Source organism: Chaetodon trifascialis, chromosome 2 (genome assembly GCF_039877785.1).
Source record: "Chaetodon trifascialis isolate fChaTrf1 chromosome 2, fChaTrf1.hap1, whole genome shotgun sequence".
Taxonomy (NCBI): Eukaryota; Metazoa; Chordata; class Actinopteri; order Chaetodontiformes; family Chaetodontidae; genus Chaetodon; species Chaetodon trifascialis.
Genome location: NC_092057.1, coordinates 18,651,986 through 18,673,065, shown reverse-complemented (window position 1 = coordinate 18,673,065; position 21,080 = coordinate 18,651,986). Strand labels below are relative to the sequence as shown.

Below are 21,080 nucleotides of genomic sequence, written 5' to 3'. Positions count from 1 at the left end.
ATGCGCAGATCTGCTCTCATGCTATTTCACACAGTGTAATAAATACTTCTAGTTACGTAAAGAATGACTGCCTTCTGAAGTCTGTCTTGGCGTTGGCTCTAAATTGAATGCAGAAAAACTTTCCACTCTATTTTTTTCGGTCGTTGCCCTTTAATTTTAGGTCACACGATACCCGAGCACGGATTGGTCAAAAATCATATTTTACACGCCCTCTTTTGTTTCTATGTAGTATGTGATTGGTTTTCCGTAACGTCACTCCGTCTCTTCATCCATCCAATGAACGTTTGCTCGTGGCGTTTTTTTTAACCCTACAGGGGCCGCATTGCTGCGAAGTTTACAGCAGCTTCATTTGAATACAGACGGCGGAGTTTTGAAGTTAGCACGTTGTAGCGGCGTCCAAGAAGTTTGTGTTACCCTTCAGCTCGTCTTCATGGTAACATGAACCGCTGAGTGCGTGCTCTGGACACGGTAAACACTCTGTGACCCGCGTGGAAACACAGAGCTCCGCTTTCCGTCTGCTGTCGGTTCATTGGTTCACCGGGTTTTTGTGGTGCTGGTCGATGTGAAGAAGGTGGTTGTTGACTCACTGTCGCCAGTGTTGCTCCCCACGTTGCATGTGGAGCACATGCTCTTTGTTATTTTAGTTTATATACAGCATTGCGTTCGGCAGCTTCCGTCACTTTTGTACGCACCATGGAAGTCTGAACCACGCAGAGTTTAGGTTTCAGCGTGGAAACTGCTCCTCTATTCGGCGTATAAACGAGCGCTTTTGAGGGTAAACGTCATCAAATAATCACGTTGACTTCAAAGAAACATGCCGATTAGGCGCTTTGGGGGTCACAGGTCTCTGGTCTCGCACTCTCCAAAGCTGTCGTATGGTTACAGGAAAATGAATATTTCAAGAAGTGGCTACCGTGTTTTCTCTGCAAACTCCACCAGCGCCAGCACCGAGCTGGCCAAGAAGATCACAGAGTAAGTGTGCTTCAATTACACAATGCCGGCATGATTAATGCTGTTTAATGTGTCTGATGAGGAGTACTGGCTGTGTTGGGGAGTCATGCCCATGCATTGTTTTGAATTTAATGCAGCTCAGTTAAGCTACACACACACACACACACACACACACACACACACACACACACACACACACACACACACACACTGTACACATTGTGGATCTAGGGTAACTCATGACACCACATGTTGTCCTCCAGATACGATGTGATGTTACATGGATCCCATAATCTAAGTTGAAGGAAACACAATTCATAAAAATAATTTCCATCATGCAAAGTCTTAACTACTGAAACAACAACAGTGTCTGTAGTAAAAGAAGAATAAACTTGTATTTCAGCATCACAGGAAAACTTATTCCCATCTGGGAGGTTGTGTGTCTAATAGAGTTTGGTTACCTTCAGCTTGTTGTTACAAAGTTTAGCATCAGTGAGTCCCTTGGTGTTCAAACTGCAGGTTCAGCGGCTTCTTCCAACCTGATAGTATACCAAATTTGCCTAATTGTCAGCGTGAAAATGATCCAATGTTGGCACAATATACTTGGAAAATGTTGGAAATTTAAGTTAATAAGCCTTCGAGGAGTTGATTGATTGATTAAAACCTTGTTCTAGCGCTCATTATAAGGTCGCTTTGATTAAGTCAAAAGCTTTTCTTCCCTTAATCATCATTTCTCTTAAAAGTCTAATGGCAGATTAACAGCACACTTTGCACATAGAAGGTACAGCGTAGATGAAAGATTAGTTGTATTAGATTATGACTGGGAGATTCAGAGGACCTGTCAGTGAGAATAGTTGCGATCAAAGGAACATAATGTGCAGACACAGCTCTGTCAAGAGTACACAGGGAAGCCAGGTATTATTTAATATACAGTGAGCCTTAGGGCATTTAAATGGGTTTCGGAAGCAGAAAAATACATGAAACCAGGTAAGATGCATTAAAATCAATAGGAAGGATCTGTTTGCGACCCTCAGGATGGATAACACTGATGACTCGGATCCCTGCTAACACCAGTACCTTCCCTTGTTGTTGGCCCTCTGGTATCAGGAAGCCGCCATGTTTTTCCCAGGCCTGCAGACTTGTCAGACAGCCAAGCAAAAGTTGCATTGCTCACACAGTGAAAAACCGCTTTGCTTTGTCAGTTTTCACTGTTTGGCAACATTTCAGCACATTTTCAGGGAGATTATGTTGCCATTCTGGAGCCACGTAGGGTTTTCTTGTGGAGCAAAGGTCAAATAAGCACAAAGAAAATGTTAATAAGTACAGTACTAAATGTTTACTTTGAGGTGCCTGTGCTGACTGGGCTGTGTTTAAGAACCCTGGACCTGCAGTCATCTTTTTATAGCCATGTGATTCTTCACTGAATGTGACTAATAGAAAGCAGTTTAGGATGCTGCAAGCTGGGTTTTCCCCTTTGTAGAAAAAAGGATATATGATTAGAAATAACACTCGAGCACATGCCGGGCACGTGTGCTCTAAAGCTGTTTGCTTTTTTTATCTGTTGGCTTGAGCTACGGCAGTCAGTTGATGCCATTATACGAAATATTGAAACGAGGTTGAGGGTTGTAAACAGGGCGAGGCTGCAGAGGCTGCTGGATTGATCCCTGCTGACTGTAATGACGGAACCACCCGTTGTCACTGAGCCAAGTCTTCACTCATCTGCGGTGTGATGCAAAGAGCCATCAAGTTCATTTATCACAGGCAATGTCAGATTTCAAATTAACTGCATAATTTTGTGCCCAAGGCGCTGCTGTACTCACAATGCCTGGGCTTGTTTGATTGTAATGTGATGAAACTGGAGCTTTGTCTGTATTTGTTCCAAGTGCTTTTTGCGGATGTTCTGACATTTTTGCTCTTTAAAGCTTGCAGCAGATTTACAGTCTTGTCATAATTACACGACTGAACATAAGTCTTAAAATCATATGCTTTCATTATGGCTGCCACATTTTTCCCCAAATCTCTCCTACAAGCAAATTATCTTCACAGTCACTTGAGATCACTGCTTTTTCTAACTCTGTGTTCCCAGGCGTTTGGGTGTGGATTTGGGCAAGTCGGTGGTTTATCAAGAGTCAAATCGTGGTAAGGCTGATGAATGTCCTCAAGTGTCTCATGAACCCATTACTCATCTCACATCACATCTCACATCATCTCACGCGACTTTGCGCTTTGACCCACAACGATCCGGCTTTTCTTTTTGTTTTGTTTTCAGAGACGAGAGTTGACGTGAAAGAGTCGGTCCGCGGACAAGACATCTTCATCATTCAGACCATTCCCAGGTGAGACAGGAGGAAGCTCTTGATGCTTTAATGTTATGAAGAATCATATCACGCTGTAATGTGATGAACCCCCATAAGTGTCCTTCAACTCTGCAACTGTCTGAGCTTTTCAGCCTCTTTTGCCTTTTTGTTTTTTTACAACCCATAGATTTAATGTTTGGTTCACTCTCATCAGCCTGGTTTCCAGAAGCAGCAGGCGGCGTTTGTCACCCATCAGACACACGGTCTGTGTCTGATGGGTAACAGCTTAGCCACAACAACTTTACATGGTAACTAAATGACAGGCCTGTGTCTTCCACCAGTCACGTACGAGGATTATTCTGTTACCAAACTCTGCATCCCTTCATCGTTTCACAAAGCAAAAGAACAAATTTGCTTTATATGACAAGTGACTTTAAGAGACTGACTGTTTTATCCAGGTTGTTAGTATCTTCTTACGAGCACATTCACATGACTAAGAGCCTGTGACCCAATAACATTAGCACAATTTATGTCTTTCCATTCTCCTTTCATTACTCTACAATTAACTGAAACAAGTCAAAACATGTCTACTTTTTGTGTACCATGACTCGTAAGTTCGTGTCTTTACTGGGAGGTTTGAGACCAAGTGAAGTTTAGCTTTGCAGCAGGTGACGCAGGCCAGGCAACATGAACTGCAGCCGTTTGACTTGAACCAGCTGAGTTTTCTGTTTTGCCTTGTTAATCAGTTATTTGCTCCGATGAAGAGACACGCTCTGAAAGATAAGCAGAGTTCACAGGAGGAGATGTCACATTTTTGCAGCTTCCTGTATTGAGTGTGTGCACATCCAGCCGGCCACTGTCTGGCCTGTCTGGGATCTCTGGTTTCAACAAGCTGTCAAGGCCAAAATGGCTACATACAGTATCCTGTTACACAAACAGCTCGTCAGCTATCTAAAGCAGCGAAACTCTCTCAGTCAAAAGACCAACCATCATGGCAGTGTATCAAGATCTCACCACAGTAACAAAGTTTGGCTTTCTAGCCAGTGGGAACAGTGATTTCCTGTCATCAAACCCTGTCTTACTTTAAAGTGTTTTTCCTGAACAGAGCTTCATATTTAGGTCATGTGTGGTTATGCAGTTAGCTTTGCATCTCTTGTGTTGCAGCTTGATCAGTTATGTAACAACAGGCAGTAACTTTTGAAGTTATTTTGGGCTCGGGCCTCAAACGAAAAGCCGGTTAAGGTGGAGCCCAATTACAGGCCATGTGAAAACAACGGGAATAAAGAGGCACTTTGTTTACAATCGTTTATGAGATGATGATGCTGTGAACAAACATTATGCTGCTGACTCATCGATCCCACCAACATGTCCTCCTGCGCATCGTCTTGTAGAGGACCGTAGGCTCAGACTAGCTGTGCAGTCCTTTTGCAGGCTGTGATGTCTGATATAATCTCTTTAATTGAATGTGTTGTTTCTCAGAGATGTCAACACGGCCATCATGGAGCTGCTGGTTATGGCTTACGCCCTGAAGACGTCCTGTGCCAAGAACATCATCGGAGTCATTCCCTACTTTCCTTACAGCAAGCAGTGCAAGATGAGGAAGAGAGGATCCATCGTCTGCAAGCTGCTAGCTTCCATGTTAGCTAAAGCTGGTATGGACTGCGTGCTGTAATTTCCTTTGTCATTAATGATTTGTTATTTATACTCACTGAGTGAAAGCACAGGTTAAAGTCAGAAAAAGACACTAATATAACAAGTGTCCTGACAGCTGAGCGGACCAAGTTTGGCCGGATCTCTTCCAGTCTGGGTCTCTTGGTGTCAGTCAGCAGACTCTTATGGGGTCATCTGCCACCTACCACCTGTTACTATAATGCTAATCATAATAATCTGTTAGTCACAATGATGATGATGATGATGATGATAATACTAGCACAGCTCAAAGTGTTCAACATAAGCATAGATGAACATAAAAAACAGGACTTGTTTGATAATAATAGTAAAAATCAGGATGAAAGTAGACTGTAGAGAATGCACAACATCAAATGGAAAGTAAACCCACTGTCTAATAGTAATAAAGTTAAAATCGATTACATAGAATGCTTAAAATCAAGTAAAATCCAGCTTTTTAAAAGAAGCGCAGCAGTGTGTAAGTGTGAGGCAAAGCGCAGACGTTTCAGATCTGTATCAGGAAGTCAGAGCTAGTGAAGAGATAAGTTTTTAGCTTTCTTTTGAAAATATTCAGCGAGCTGCTTCCCTCATATCTGTAGGTAGCGTGTTACAGAGCTTAGGGGCTCATTGGACAAAGGCTGCATCCCTGATTTTCTTTCGACTGTTGCTGGAAAACTCCAGTCAACCAGCAGCAGATGATCACAGTGTTCTTGAAGGCAAAAAATAAAGGAGGGAGTTAGCGACGTAGCTTGGTCTGAGACAACGAAGGTCTTTGAACACAAGGAGGAGGACCTTAAAATCAACCCTGAATGTTCCAGGAAGCCAGTGCAGAGCAGCTAAAACTGGACTGATGTGCTCTCTCCTCTTGGTTCTGCTTAATAGCTGAGCTGCAGAGTTTTCAATGAGCTGAAGTGGTTTTTCCGAGGCCCATAAATAATGCATTACAGTAATTAAATCGGCTTGAAGTAAAGCCGTGAATCAGTTTTTTAGCATCTTTTTGGTTTAAAAATGGTTGTAATTTAGCTGTGTTGTAAGTTTTAGTCACCTTGTTGATGTGGGACAGCACCAAGACTTGAAACCTGAGATTTGTTCTTATTGCAAATTACAGTGTGCAAGTCTGGTAGCATGAATTATTTGATTGCATAATTGGGCACCACATGTTTTGTTTCATGTTTTCATACTCTTAATGTACTGCTTTTATACTGAATACCAGGTGAAAACACAGAATTTTGTGCTCCAAACACTGCAGAAATTTGTTGAGCAGCCATGCCAACTCATGTCTTTGGTGTTGCAGGGCTAACCCACATCATCACCATGGACCTCCACCAGAAAGAAATCCAGGGCTTCTTCAGCTTCCCTGTCGACAACCTGAGAGCGTCCCCCTTCCTCATCCAGTACATCCAGGAGGAGGTGAGTCTACATTGGGCTGTGCCACAGTTACACAACAATGATGGCGTTCGACTGTACATACAGATGAGTGGTGGAACTGAAGTATAGTTCAATAAATTTATTCCTATAAAAGATCAAAGGTCAGTTTCATATTCCAGCATTCAAAGTAGTATTTCTCTTTCCTCAGATCCCTGATTACAGGAATGCCATCATTGTTGCAAAGTCCCCCTCAGCTGCCAAGAGGTAACAGCGGCGCCTCCGACACTTCCAGCTCTGTTTCCCATGAGCGCATCACCTCCGCTGTCATAGCTCCACTCTTAAGCGTTCTCCTCTTCTTGTGCTTTTGTCTTTTCACATCATCGCTTTATGTGGTTGTAGGTATATTCAAGCTTACATGCAAAGCTTCTTTCTTTCTTTGTTGCTTGTGCTATGTTAATTTATGTTGACTCTTGTGTGTCTGCATGTCGTCTGTCTCAGAGCTCAGTCCTACGCTGAGAGGATGCGACTTGGGCTGGCAGTGATGCACGGGGAGGCCCATCACTCGGAGCTGGACATGGCTGACGGTCGACACTCTCCCCCTTTGTCCCGCACCAGCACAGGACACACCGGCCTGGAGCTGCCATGTAAGACACACAAGGCGGCAACATGCCTGCTCACAAGTTTCTATGTCCTGTTTTTCTGTGACCTCTGACAGGCATTGACAGATATTGGTTAGATGAGATGTACAACAAACTGTGATATGTAAGAAGTGGAAGAAGACTGTAACAACAAAAGGGGACAATACAACAAACTTATTTCACCAAGCACAAGCACCCAATTGAGTAAGAGGAGAGCTCAACAGCTTTTGTGAGTTCTGAACCAAGCAGACAAACTGCGCTGGCTCATTATTATTATTATTATATCTGTATTATTTTAGAACCATATCACCCCTGCTGTTAACTTATGACTACAAGAAGACTAAAAACAGGATAATAGTTGAAAATTTCATTGCAGACAAGTGTCAAGCAAGCCATGAAGACAGCTGAGGACTGGAATAGATCTGCAGGAATGTTATGAATTGTTAATGGATTTGAAGTGATGGAGGTTTCCTCTGCAGGAAGGAAACTTTCCTTTGAAATAACCTGCATGATGTCAAGTTCTTGAAACCGTAACTGCTAGCCAATTCATCTCTTTTTGTTGGGTGATGTGGAGAGCTCAGTTTCCAACAGGGACATCGGAGTGCTTGAGACTCGAGCTGTGCGGTCACCAGACTGCGAGAAGAATGAATGCCGTCTTCTCCTCATGTGACTGTAGCCACATAGAAACCATAAACCAAAGTTTTGTTCCCTAAATTGTTAAACATTAGAACTCATCAGCGTCTTGGTATCTTTTTCTGTACTTACTGCTTTGTTCTTTCTAAGAGTATAATACCTCTGTGCTGGACCAGCAGCAGGGCTGACCCTCGCTCGCTTTCAGCCTGCTCTTAAAGCTGCCTAAAATGGTCAGCTTAAGACAAGAGTAATGACCACGCTGACCCTGCAGAGACGCACACACCAGGTCTTCTCAGCATGTTTCAGGTCAGCCCTGGCGCAGGCGTTGTTGTAGCCAGCTGTGAAATACTGCAGGCAGTGACTGACATTGCCTCCTTTTCTCTTCTTCCTCAGCCAGATTTATTTCCTTCTTCATCTCATCTTGTCCCATCTGCTCTCTTTTCAGCTGAATTTACCGTCCTCCTCTTTTTCCTCCTCAGCTTAGAAAGTCGGAAATGTACTTTATGTCAGCTCTCTCTCTCCCCCCCCCCCCGCCTTTACACATGCATTGATTATGTGAAAAGTCAATTCATGGTACAGAAAGGCGTCTTCAGACCCAGCACAGCTGCACTGGGATTTAGATCCTACCCAGAAAAATGATGGAAGAATTGGTGTTTGATGTGATCAAGTGTTTTCTGTTTGCTGTGTGTCTTCATTCGTGCATTAATATTTTCTGTGCCATCCTATCTTTTGCCAACGCAGGCAGCAGACCTCATGTCCCATTCCCTGGGATAGAGCTCCCAAGTATGATCATAATGCTCGTGCTACCTGTCCATTGTTTATGCTTGACTGCATGGAATGACAGAGCTACTGAGGGCTTCCACTTCATTTCACATCTGGAAGTTTAGCAACTGAAGTGACATTTATCCTATCATAAGTGTTAATTATACGCTACAAACTCCCTGAGACACTTGCCTCATGTTAATCAGCAGTGATGGATCAGACAGTGGAAACTTGCATCATTATCTGGCCTCATCTTCACTTTGTTGATCGCTGTGTATGAAACCAGTTGGTGCAGCAGAAGAGGTTGTTTCCCCACACCTCGTACCACCTGAATACTGGATGCAAGCCTATCAGTATGTCACTGCACCACAACTTCAGGTCTGTGTATGTCTCCTCCCAATGCAGCAAAACAGTTATTTTTGGCTTCTGCCTGGAGATAAATCAAAGCTCCTTGAATATTGATGATTCTTATTGACATTTCACACACTGAGCCCAGCTTACCACGGAGATTATGACTGCGTCCACTCGACCAGCAGAGCAGAAAAACAAAGAAATTCAAATTAATGAGGAAATCATTGTAAAGGTCTGACCCAGCTTTGTCCACCTTACATATGAGCATACGGGCACAGCAGACCTGACCAGTCGTTTTTATGACCCGCAGCGTCTGTCTGCAGGTTGATTTTGGCAAAGGAAAATACTGTACATTGTTTTAGGGGGAGCTGCACTGTCCTGATACGCTGAAGCACACTTAGATACCATGAAAATTGTTTTCCCAGATGTGTCGGTGATATCTGTTGGAAGCCCTCAGTCTCACGTCCTCTTATTTGAAATGAATTTGGTTCCTGTGAAAGAGAGAATTGTTTCTGGAGTGAGAAACGGTGACGTGACCCACATGACTTACGTTATCTCAGTCACTACAGATATGAAATGCTGAGGTTGTTAAATATTAAGATTTAAAGGGTGAAAAGAAGAGCGTACCGACCCAGCAGAGACAAGAAACTGTAATTGAATAGCATTACTTACAAGAAGTCTTACTCATTAGCCCTCCTACTAGCTTTAGGTTATAAAATTGCAGATTTTAACGATGAACTAGAGATTGTAGTTCATTAATTACTTAACGTGAACATAATCATGCCGTGATAACAGTCTTGCCTGACTTTCTTGATGTTTTTTCAAAATTCTGCTTGTTGCATCTTTTTGCCTGATTTTTTTTTTTTTTTTTTTGAGAAAACTGTGTTTAGTGTGTAGTTTCTTGGCATCCTTTCTGACCCAGAAATCCTTGACCATTCAAACGTTTTGCACAGAGGCCTTGCTGGATGGTCTTGTGATGGATTTGGGGACTGACCTCTGAACGTGCCTTGCTGTTGTTTGGAAGAAGGTTACTGGTATGGTCAGGGCCTCAGTGTGGGGGGACAGATGTGGTGGGTTCTAGACCTGGATCGATTATTACTTGAAATCCCTTGAAGTACTTTAGACATTTTCATGTGCACGTGGGAGTTCAGAGACTTTAATTTGGGAAAAGCTCCAAGATGAGTTTTAAGTTGCAATCTATTAGAAATAGTGTTTGATTGGGTTACAAATAATGATCGATCCTGGTCTGCGGTTTTTACAAGAGGCTCAGTTCTACACCCACTTGTCCATCTACCACTAAACCAGAAGTCGTCACATGCAGTCACACCATGTAAACCCAACTTCAGTTCAGTCCCTTTTCATTTAGCAGCAGTACAAATGTGTCCCACATTTAGCCTTCAGTAGCCAGCACTTATCTGACTGGTGCTGTGGTAGCTGGAAGCTTGTTGGGGTAGAGCTGTCTTGCATGATGTATTTAACCAAATCCCTTCTCACCAAATCCCCCTTCACTTTACCTCACCTCAAGAATCCGTTCCTGATTGGGGTTGCAGGATAGACCTTGATTATTTTCCGAAAGTAATGTTCCCTCATCTGTGTCTCGTAGTGATGATGGCAAAGGAGAAGCCACCTATCACTGTTGTTGGAGATGTCGGAGGCAGAATCGCCATCATTGTTGTAAGACCTCAAGCTTCTATGTGTTTTTTACTATTAATTAGCTTTTACTTTTCAAGTAATCCTGTGTTGTTTTCAGACATCAAGCATTGAGTTCACTGAGCTGGGGGGTTGCTTCTATGCAAATGTATGTGACAAATTCTTTTCCATGTAGCTTGTGTCAGTTCGTTGGGGGTGTTTGTGTGATTGAGTAAATTCATCGTTGATGTTTCTCAGACGGGCGAGATTACCTCAAAATTTCACAGCAAGGCCAAGTTTCTCTGCTGATTTTTGTGTTTTTCTCAGCACAAATAATTTTGCCGTTCTGCCATGTGACGCCTAACCCTGTGGCCACTTTCTCAGGATGACATCATAGATGATGTGGAGGACTTTGTTGCAGCAGCAGAAATCCTGAAGGAGAGGGGAGCGTACAAGATCTACATCATGGCCACACATGGCCTGCTGTCTGCAGACGCACCGAGACTAATAGAGGAGTCTGCTATTGATGAGGTGAAGTCATGTGGGGATGACAGAATGTCCCGAGGAGGTTTAGTAAGACATTAAAAAAAAAAAAAAAATCAAAACAACAAACAACACGTTTTAAGATGTTGGTAAGATACAGTGTGAGGAATGGCTTTAATTACTGGCGAATCCTGGCGTGACAGTGAGGTTTTGACATTACATAAATAATTACACTTACATAGCTGTGGTTTTTATTTACATACAATTATGTGCTCAGATCATTTCCATGTGGCGTTTGTCATGTGTCAGCCTCACCTAGCTCCACCAATCACATGCTCATATTAGGCGTGACAGATTTGTAATGTTGCAGATGGTCAAATTCAGAAGTTTGTCAGTTAATTTGCCAGGTTTAGCTTGAGAAGAAGTTATGTTGCTACCTGACAGCCTTGGCTCAGGGCAGCAGAGTGCCTGTAGTCTGTAGGCTGAAACACATTCACTAAAGCTGCTTTGTCGAACCTCCAGGTGGTGGTGACCAACACTGTGCCTCATGAGGTGCAGAAGCTGCAGTGTCCAAAAATCAAAACTGTGGACGTCAGTATGATCCTGGCTGAGGCCATCCGGCGCACCCACAACGGAGAGTCCATGGCCTATCTGTTCCGCAACATCGCTGTGGATGACTGAGGCAACACACGCTTACATTCCTGCACGCACAAAGCAAACATTACCGAGCACACACACAACGATGACCAAAAATCAAGTTTACTGCAGCCTCTGCTTTAACCTGTTGGTCCTGTTTGTTTTGCTGTTAATGCTGACAGAAATTGGCTTTAATTACTGTATGTTACATATGATGCAACCCAAACTGCTGTATTCCTCTGATGTTACATATGGGACTGTACAAACAATGAAAACTGTTTCCCTGAACTAGTATGTGCTTCCTACAATCTGAAAACACTAAAAAGCACAACAAAATGTATCATGTGCAGCATGTCTGTACGCTGCAGAATTTGACAAATAAAAAATCTATTTGGGTGAGTGAAGTTCTGTAATCTTCTTTGAACCTCGTAAAAGTGACAAAGGCTTGGATGTGCTTGAACAACGGGATGGATGTAGCACAGTGTCACAGCTGGCATGAGGAAGTACACATATGTTTTGCATTTTAAGTGTGATTTCTGGAACTGTGCTGTCCAGTGGCTTCACCTGAACCTGCTTTTTCAGTTGCAGTTTCAGTCATAGCTGAGGCTGCTTGCCTCATGAAGCATGGAAAAGTATGAAATGTCAAACTGCAGTGTTCAGTTACTTTGTGCCAAGTAGCTCTGCATTACATGAGGTGTCATTTTCTAGTTGCAGTATATCATGCAGTTCAGCACTTATCAGGCCATACAGTTCAGTGTAGGAGAAGGATTTGGCGTAATGCAGGCAGGCTGCAGGGATTTAATTGTTACAATGTGTTCCTTGATTTCTTTATTTCTTTCAATATGTGTGATATATCTAATACAGAAGGCAAGCTGAAGATAAAATGATAAAACGGTGGATAAAATGTCAAGTTTTGTGACTAGTTATGGTTTCTGCCACTCTAAGTATACAGTTAAGAATCACTGATGATTAGCCTTGAAATGACATTTTGGATTTAAATTCAATTGTGAACTTATTAGTCAGTCATAAATATATGCATATGACACATTCTACAGTTTTTTTTTAACTTTTCTACAGAGGAAGGGAAAAGAAGCATCAAACCAGCATTGTAGTGATTTGACTAGACTGAAATACAACACAAACTCCTGACATTTCATTGCTCTCTATTTAACAACGTTGCTGTGTTCTGCCCAGGACCCTGAACTTGTTCTAAACGCCTCAGAGTCACTTTAATCTGCTGAGGAGCTTTGACCAAGTCCAGGGGCGAAGACATCTGACAAATGAATGGTCTCCCTCCCTACACTAAAATCTGACCATCGCATGCTAATAGAAGTAATACTGAAGTAAAGGTAGTGTACGTAAAACAACTATCTGGAAATCAAATACCTCCAAATAAATAAATATATATCTACATCTCCGATGTAAATCAAAGTAGAACTCTGTGTTACGAGATGACAAATCCACACACCTGCTTGACTGTGAAGCTGCAAGGCCTCCTCCCCTTCGCAAATGAACAAGAGCGGAGTGCGGAACAATGTTTAAATGTGGACTGAAAGAGGAACTGCCAGCAAACGTTTACCCAGCCACTTCCTCAAATTAAAACAGGAAACTTGGTTCAGTCTAATCTGATGGAGTGGAGTGTGTGTGTGGGGTAAGGTGGGGGTTGGGGGGGGGGTGTTAGTGGCTTGGACCTGAGCACTTCAACTGTCTCTGCTCGACAGGTTGCAGTTAGGGGAACCGTGCACAGTTATTTCAGGAACAGCACAATGATCTCGTTTTCTATTTCGCGCTGCTGTTCAGCTCATTTTGCTTGACTTTGACTGCCGTCCCCTCAGGTGTGGAGCCACTTAGCAGAGTTTACGCTGCCCTGTTAACTGGGATGTCGCTCTCATCTTCACTTAGTCATTTCCCAGAGATGTGAAAAGAGTTGTTTCAGTTGTTTATTGTTTGCTGAGATCTTTTTTTTAGGTTTCATGAAAACCAGCTCTGATAGATGGTCGATGACCTCATTGCGTACTTGCTGCCCACACCAATGATGGTCAAAAACCTGATCACACATCATTTCTTTGCTTATCAGAGCCTGCTGACACTGAAAGTGGAGCGAGTCATTGTGGAGAAACGTTGATAATATTTAACAAACTATGATGAGATATTCTCTGAGCCTGCCAGCTGTCTGTTGTGTGTGCTAAAAAAAAACTGGTTTTACACATTTTATGCCTCTGTAAATGGGAAACATTGTGACTTTTTCTTTGGGCTATGTTACCCCACCTTTAAGAGGATAGAAACACAATGCACTGAACTTTTTGTGGGGACACTTGGATATTAAAGTGACAAACCAAAGCATTTAAAATCTGTATGTAATTTCAAAGTTGTAGGTTGAAGCCACACTTGGTAGTTTCAGTGAGTGTAATGAGTGTTTTTCATCAACAGATGGCGACATAGATCTTAAAATACTGCAGGATAGCAACAGAAACTAGAACAACAACACTTGACACTTGTTGGTTTATTTTGTCACACTTTGGATAAAATGGAGCAGTAGCTGTAAAGAAGAAAGTGAACACGCTGGGACCCCACCCAAAATGATCTGTGCACACCGTTCTATAACACATACATTGCATCTTTACGCTTCTGTATTTCATAGTTTTATTGTCCTATATCTGCCTGGAACAAGAGTATCAGTGACCTGAAAAAAAATCTGTTTGCCTTGACGTGTATTAAACTGGCAGATCTGAGTGCTGCGCTCTCGAAACGTTATGTTAGACAGTGATATTAATTAGAACTTTCAGCTTCAAAAATATGTGAAATTAATCAAATCATAGTCAAAATGACAGCAGTCATATAACACAGTGCTTTAATACTGTAAGTATAAAATGCTTTTGCAACATCTTCCATGTATTTTATCTACGTAGTGTTTGTTCATGTATTTCTATATACTGTCATTCATGGCTGCACTGACATGGTTTCCTTCAGCGAATTATTTAAATGTTCATGTGATGAATGAGTGATTCATTATTTGCTTTTAATAAGTTTCCTCCTTTACATAATTACTTCCATAAAAATGATTCTCATCCAGCTAGAGTAACAGTTTCACACAACAAATTTGTTTTGTGCTTCTTTTATTCGACATTTAGATCCACATTCCACTTACATTTGTCAAACAGCAACATGATAACATTTGTGAGAATATGCCATGATAAAAAAAAGTCTTACTTATAAAAAAAACTAAAACATAATGTTGAACGATAATTTGACAATAAAAAGTGCATTTATAGTTTACATTTGCATTTCACTGCTTCTTTTAAAACAAGAATAACGTCATGCTCAATGGCAAAATTCGAACTGAATACAAAAAACTGTAAACATTATGTGCTACAGATGAATTATTCAATTAAAACGACTTACAGAAGACATACAACTTTTGCACATACTACAGCATATATACACACTTTCTCTCAGTTGGCAACAGTCTTAATATCTTGATGCAAAGCTATACATTGATCTAAACACCAGCAGCGTGTCACCAAAGAAGCAGCAACATTACATCAAGTAAACAACCGAGTGATTAATGCATCTTTCTTCTGTCCACCAGCAGCCTGCTGAGGTTCAGTCTCAATACTTTTCACCTTTTTGTGAACTCTGAAGTCTTTGTGGGTCCAGAATCAGCTCTTCACTTTACACCAAACGGGTGGTCTTTCCTCTTTCTGTGTGTCCGGCAGCACTGAGTTGCACAACACACCCTCCACGCTCTCACCTCTTGTCGCCTCATGAAACAAAAAAACAACACTCTTCCGCTCATTATGACAGAATACAGCTGTTGGTCTTGTTCATGGGCGGCCGGATGCTGGTGTCTTTCGGAAAGGTCTCCCTGCGTCTGCGCAGTGCTGGGCTGAGCCGGCTGGGAAGGTTCGCCTGCTGCAGGAGCTCCTTGAACACCTCCACCACGTTGGCGTTCTCCTTCGCCGAAGCTTCCAGGTAGCTGTTGTTCCAGTCCATCTCTACAGTTGACAGCACGTCCTCGTTGGACACCTGTCGCTCCTGCTCCCGGTCCACCTTGTTCCCCACCACCACGATTGGAGTATACTTGTCCTCCTTGATCTCCAGGATCTCATCTCGGAGGCTCTTGACCGCCTCCAGTGATTCTGGGTCATCCACGGCGTACACCAGTGCGAAGGCGTCGCTGTTTTGGATGGAGAGCTTTCGCATGGCCGGGAAGGAGTAGCTGCCACTGGTGTCCAGGATCTCTACTGTGATCTTGACCCCACCGATGTCATACTCCTTGCTGTGCAGCTCCTCCACTGTACGGCGGTGTTTGGGCTCAAATGTGTCCTGGAGGAAGCGTTGGATCAGGGCGGTCTTGCCCACTCCTGCTGCCCCCAGAAACACTAGACGCACCTGGGTCTTCTCCTTCACCTCCAGAGACATGCTGTTCTTTTTATTTCAATGCCAAAATGAGAAGAAAATCTCCCTAAAACTGTCTCACTTACTGTAAAGCTGACTGTCACTGACTTCTTCAGCTTCTTTCCTCGCTTTTTTTTAACACCTCCCAGTTTTATTTAAGCTGGCAGCGGCTCTCTGTCAAAGATGCTCAGAGTTGCTCATTGGATGCTGCTCTGTGTCTGATCCCACACACACTGCCTTTTATGCCTGTTTTGGTGAGACAGCTTCCATGCCCTCCTGCAGTAGCAGCCAATCAGCTGAAGGCAGCCTGTTGAAGTGTAAAATCCAGGCAACCAGTGATGGCAGAGCATGTAAATCAGTGTATGGGGAGAAAGGAGGTGATCTCAGAAAGTGAATAAACATCAAGCAGAGCGTGGAGAATGTGTGAGCAGGGACATGATTAGAATGTCAGGCGGTCACAGGGTACCTTAGAGGAAACACATAATTTCCCTGTCATTGTTTTGACAATATAAGGAAGCGAGGACGTAGTGACAGATATCAGGAAATCTCTTTGAACAACCAGTTCTCTTTAGATTCTCTGGCAGCAAACAGTTGAGTACAAAGAGTGGTGTTAGTGGTGTTTTCTGTTGTAACAGCAAACAGTCAAATCCATCCTTTTTTGTCAATATGTTTGGCATGTTCTTTAACCTGATATTAGACTGCAGTTAAGGATGTGATGGTGACAGGAATGCTAACTAGCATATCAGGTGATGCAATTTACATTTATTTCCTGGATCCCATTTTCTTTTGTGCCATAAATGAGAACATTGAATGATGGAAATTTACATAATACTCTCGTCACAGATGGAATTATATTCCATTAAATAAACAGTGAGCTTGTTGGTTGATTATAATCATGTTTGGATTATTTTGAAGGTCAGTTTCCTGTTTTGAATAACAAAACAAACCGGCGACAATGTTTGTTTTGATCTCTGCCACAAACCTTTGGGCAATGCAGTGGGAAAGATTTGGTGCTGCGTGGGCTGCTACCTTTGATTATATCTGTTTTGAAAAACACATTACAGATTTCTATAATCCTGTTCACATTTATATATTCAATGTGCACAACATGAGACAATTCCAACAGAACTACAATGGACTATATTTTGAAAGGACAAAGAAAGGCCCATTTATTTACATAAAGCACCTTTCAAAGGCAATTCCAAAGTACCTTACATAAAACATACAAAAGTATAAAAACATTATATATAAGAAACACAATGTAATAATAAAATGAGAAAAAGACTACCTAATAGATTTATAGTAATAGAGGATAAAAGGCAGTGGCAAACACTGAGTTGGTGCAGACCTTAAGTTTTGTTCCACATATGTCGCCCATAAACGTGATCTGAGAGGTTTGGATGCTGAACATAGTGCCTGATCAGAAAAGTGTTTGACCCCTAAACCGTTCATCACTAAACCAATAGTCGGGATTTTGAAATGAATTCTCTGACACACATGTAGCTGGTGTGAAGATCTAAGACCTCCAGTAATTTATTTACAGTTAACTTTTGGCAACCAAAAGCCTTCAGTGCATGCAGCAGCATAGATGTCAACACTGTGACAATCAGCAAGATATTACCTTTGACTCTTTTGCCTCAATCTTGCCAGGGGCACAACTCTATACAGTCACACCAGTGTTTCTCCACCATCAATTTGTTATTTGTCAAGCAATGAAGGGAAAGGCACAAAAGATCAAAGGTCTGAGACCATGTGATGTGTTTCCTGTGGTGTTCATTCTGAATACATTAAAAATGCTCATCTGTCCTTAAGCTTATGACATTTTCCTTATGCAAATTTTAGAGACAGCTTATAGATCAGTTCAGTCAGGCAACGCCTGACTGCGTGAATCACCTTCAGCTGTCCTTGGTGTCCAATTAGATGTGATGCATTGCCTGTAACTGTCTGAGAATGAATCCTGCCTGCCTTTAGTTTGCCAGAGTTTGTTCTAGAGGAGTGAGCCTGGCTCGTGATCCTCCTAAATTTCCCCAGAGACTACCATCATCTCACCAACTGCTACTCTCCTTGCCCTGTTAGGTTAGGCAACAGGGTGGAACTACAAAAACCTGCAGGGAACACTGTAACCCCTGTCCCACCGACACACACTTTGAATATGTACCCATATGCTGTCTCCCCAGGGGAGTATGGTACCTGAGACAATGGAGCAGTGCTATGCATTGTGGGAATTTTAGCTGCAGACTCTCACTGTCCTGACACACAGTGGGAGGATTGCTAATGGCTGCATTCACTGCTGTGAAATTTGAATCAGAGTTTCTGAACTGTTTGGATTGTCCTGACTGCCAAGACTGATATTGGTAAAGAAGCACATCGTCACAGCTCAAGGCTTTTAGGGAGGGGTGGGAATCATTTGGCTTCCTGGGACATAAGTGGCTTGTTTATCTGGCTGATGTTGACAATTCAGAAATACATTTAAAAAAAAATACTTTAGCACTCACTTTTTTCTGCAATGAAAGAAGACAAGCAGCAGATCAGTAGTCCTTCCAGGTAGCCCTGAACACAACGCATACATAGCTGTGTTGATGTTACATCAATGCATCATGGCAACTGTCAAGAAAAGTAAAGAAGATGTTTTCTCTAGTGCTTTCCAAGAGACATGGACAAACAGTTATTTTTTGCTTGTGGGAACGCAGCCGCGGTGATGAAAAAGCCAAGCATCGTTACAGCTGCAAACATGCTAAACTGGACGAGCTGCAAGGACAAATGCACTTGAATAAAGTTAACGCTCTTCGGTGGTGTTCAGAGAGCAGCTTTCAGAAGTATACACTCTGACAGAGGCGGTGTTATGCAGGCAAGTTTTATCGTGAGTAGGATAATAGGTAAGGAGCTGAAACCTCGTTCAGATGGGGAATTTGTGGAGGAGTGCTGCAGAGGTGAAGGGAAAACCTGTGGGTGAACTCAGTGACAGGTTTTTGCCTCTTTTGAAAGGTAGCACTCAACTTTTATTCCCAGCAGTCAGAATTGAGAGAGAACTACAAGTGGCAAGTTCAATAAATAATGATAAAAATACCACAAAAACTGGACCATTGTGGATGTTACCAGCCTGTTTTTGTCAGAATGTAATCAACCTGTGGTTCACTGAGAGACGTTATCAGTGAGTTTCCTCAATGTTGCATCAATTTTGAGAATGGCTGTTTGTCAGCTGTTGGTGTGTGTTGTGCATCCTGTTGTGTTTGCATCAGTTGATTCATGAGAATCTTAGCTTTCTAATGTTGTATGATATGAGTATAATTATGAACGTAGTGTTTCTGTCTATAGATGGGGGGGGGGGGGTGAACAGCAATGAATTATCCAGTGGCCTGAGGGTGGCCATTGGCACGTTAAGGGGTTCTAGTTTTACAGTTATTTAAAGCAGGCAAGCAAACTTAAATGGATGTATCACTGTGTCTTTCACTGAATATGCCTGTAAAAGGACTACGTGATTTAAACTGAGTGGGAAAAGTGTTCAGCTTTGCTACATTGAATTGCTTTGAGCCATTGGCTGACAGAACTTACTATGGCTGATAGGTTACCTTGTTATCAATGAATAAAATTACATCTATTCCTTTTAGCTTACTGAGGAATCCAGAATCTATGAATATGCAAATATTCATAGATTCTACATAGATTGTCCTACAGCACTGAAAAGTCCATTCTCACTGTAAATGCACCTTTTCGTCTTGTTGAGAGGTTTTAAGGAAATGTGTGACTAACTGAAGGCAAGACAATGACAGTACTTCAATAAAACTCTTTGAATGCAATGAATATTACAGATATATTGTTATGAAGGAGCTGAAGCCGAGGGCCTTTTACACTGAAGACATTTTGACATGTCACGGCAGGAAAAACCCAGGTGTAAATGATAAAAGTGAATGATGGCTGAATTCCATTCAGCTGCTTCAGTTTCTGAGTGGTGTGGTACGCTGTAACATGGCTCAGTGGCATTGTGCATGCTGGCTTTTTCTTGTATTTCTATTTACGGTCATGCTGCCTTGTGGTGATGATAATGACCAGATGGCACTGTTTGTTTGACTGAAACAAATGTTCAGCTCTTACTTGTGTTAAGAAAAGACACTGTTCTACACCATCGCACATTATAAGACTGTCATGGCCGTTCATTTTAATGCACTCCTTAACACGTACAGATCTTTATTCGTTGGCTTTGTTTATTTCTGGTTAAAGCTTGCATGACTCTTATTTTGTCCTCCCTTTATTTAGCTGCATGCTATAGTTAGTTCATCTGTTCAGTTTTTAATGCCTATTCAGCAGGTTGCTCTGTATGCATGACCTGTGTTGTAACACTATTGTACTTAATCTCTGTATTGTCTTCCTCTCTGTATCACTATATTGACATGGATGATTGCAGTGAATAATGTCCAGTGAGAAACGTGCTGTCTTTACTTAGAGACTGTTTTTACAGAGTAGTTCAGAGGACTGATAGAGAGCTTCATCACATGGTGCAGCAACAATCACTTGAAACTCAATATCAGCAGAAACCACAATGTTTCAAATATGGATGTTGCTGCAAAGACGCAACAAACTGTAAAACGTGGATGCTTCACACACATCTTCATCCCGGCAACACAGAAAATCTGTACAATCAGCACAGTTACAAGGTGGACAACAAAATTAGTGTCACCAATTCAGCATCTGACCGAATGTGAAATATGGTCACAATCTGCCCTTCTGTTCCTGAGTTATGTGATGGCCTGAAAAACGTACTGGCAAACCATTACGCTGTCACAGATGACCTTTGATCTTTCGGATATCAAATGTCATCACTTCATCATTTGGATGCAATTTTGTCATAATTAAAAATTTTGTGTGAGGTCACAGGGACCTTTGACCACCAAAATCTAATCAGTTCATCCTTGAGTCCAAGACAATGTTAAGTTTGAAGAAATTCCCTGCAGGCGTTCCTGAGACGTCATGTTCATGAGAATGCTACAGAGGCAGAACTCAGAAATCTCTGTCAAGAAATGATTTTTTTTTCATACAGAAATCCCAGATCCATCTTTCGAACGGAGAAAGTCGAATGTTATTAGGTTTCTGTGAGTCTTTATTTGAAATAGATTTCCTTCTGGCTATGAGCCCCTTGTGTTTTATGGAAGAGGAATGGCCTTTGCACTGTATATTGATGGAAAGGGGCCTGTGTCTTGGCCCCTAGGCCTGAATGTGTGGATCTACACTCCTGTGCGCTGCACTGTCATCCTGTCAAGATGATGCTACA

The 21,080-nt window shown here is 42.2% G+C and overlaps 2 protein-coding genes across 3 annotated transcripts; one reads left to right on the top strand and one right to left on the bottom strand.

Moving 5' to 3' along the window:
• Positions 1–282: 282 nt before the first annotated feature.
• LOC139348549 (phosphoribosyl pyrophosphate synthase-associated protein 1-like) lies at positions 283–11,818 on the top strand. 2 transcript variants are annotated; one of them, XM_070988769.1, is made up of 11 exons: positions 293–972; positions 3,038–3,090; positions 3,221–3,287; positions 4,728–4,900; positions 6,211–6,326; positions 6,493–6,548; positions 6,783–6,928; positions 8,297–8,338; positions 10,272–10,342; positions 10,682–10,828; positions 11,303–11,818. In XM_070988769.1, exons 1-11 carry the CDS (start codon positions 815–817, stop codon positions 11,459–11,461), a joined length of 1,188 nt encoding a protein of 395 aa, XP_070844870.1. In that variant the 5' UTR covers positions 293–814; the 3' UTR covers positions 11,462–11,818. The 2 variants fall into 2 exon arrangements, with proteins under 2 accessions (XP_070844879.1, XP_070844870.1); XM_070988778.1 differs by lacking the exon at positions 8,297–8,338 and having other exon boundaries at positions 283–972.
• A 2,710-nt stretch (positions 11,819–14,528) lies between these two features.
• Positions 14,529–15,924, bottom strand: LOC139343794 (GTP-binding protein Rhes-like). Its single transcript, XM_070981601.1, has one exon. The coding sequence runs from the start codon at positions 15,836–15,838 to the stop codon at positions 15,212–15,214; it is 627 nt and encodes a 208-aa protein (XP_070837702.1). The 5' UTR covers positions 15,839–15,924; the 3' UTR covers positions 14,529–15,211.
• Between the last annotated feature and the right edge of the window lie 5,156 nt (positions 15,925–21,080).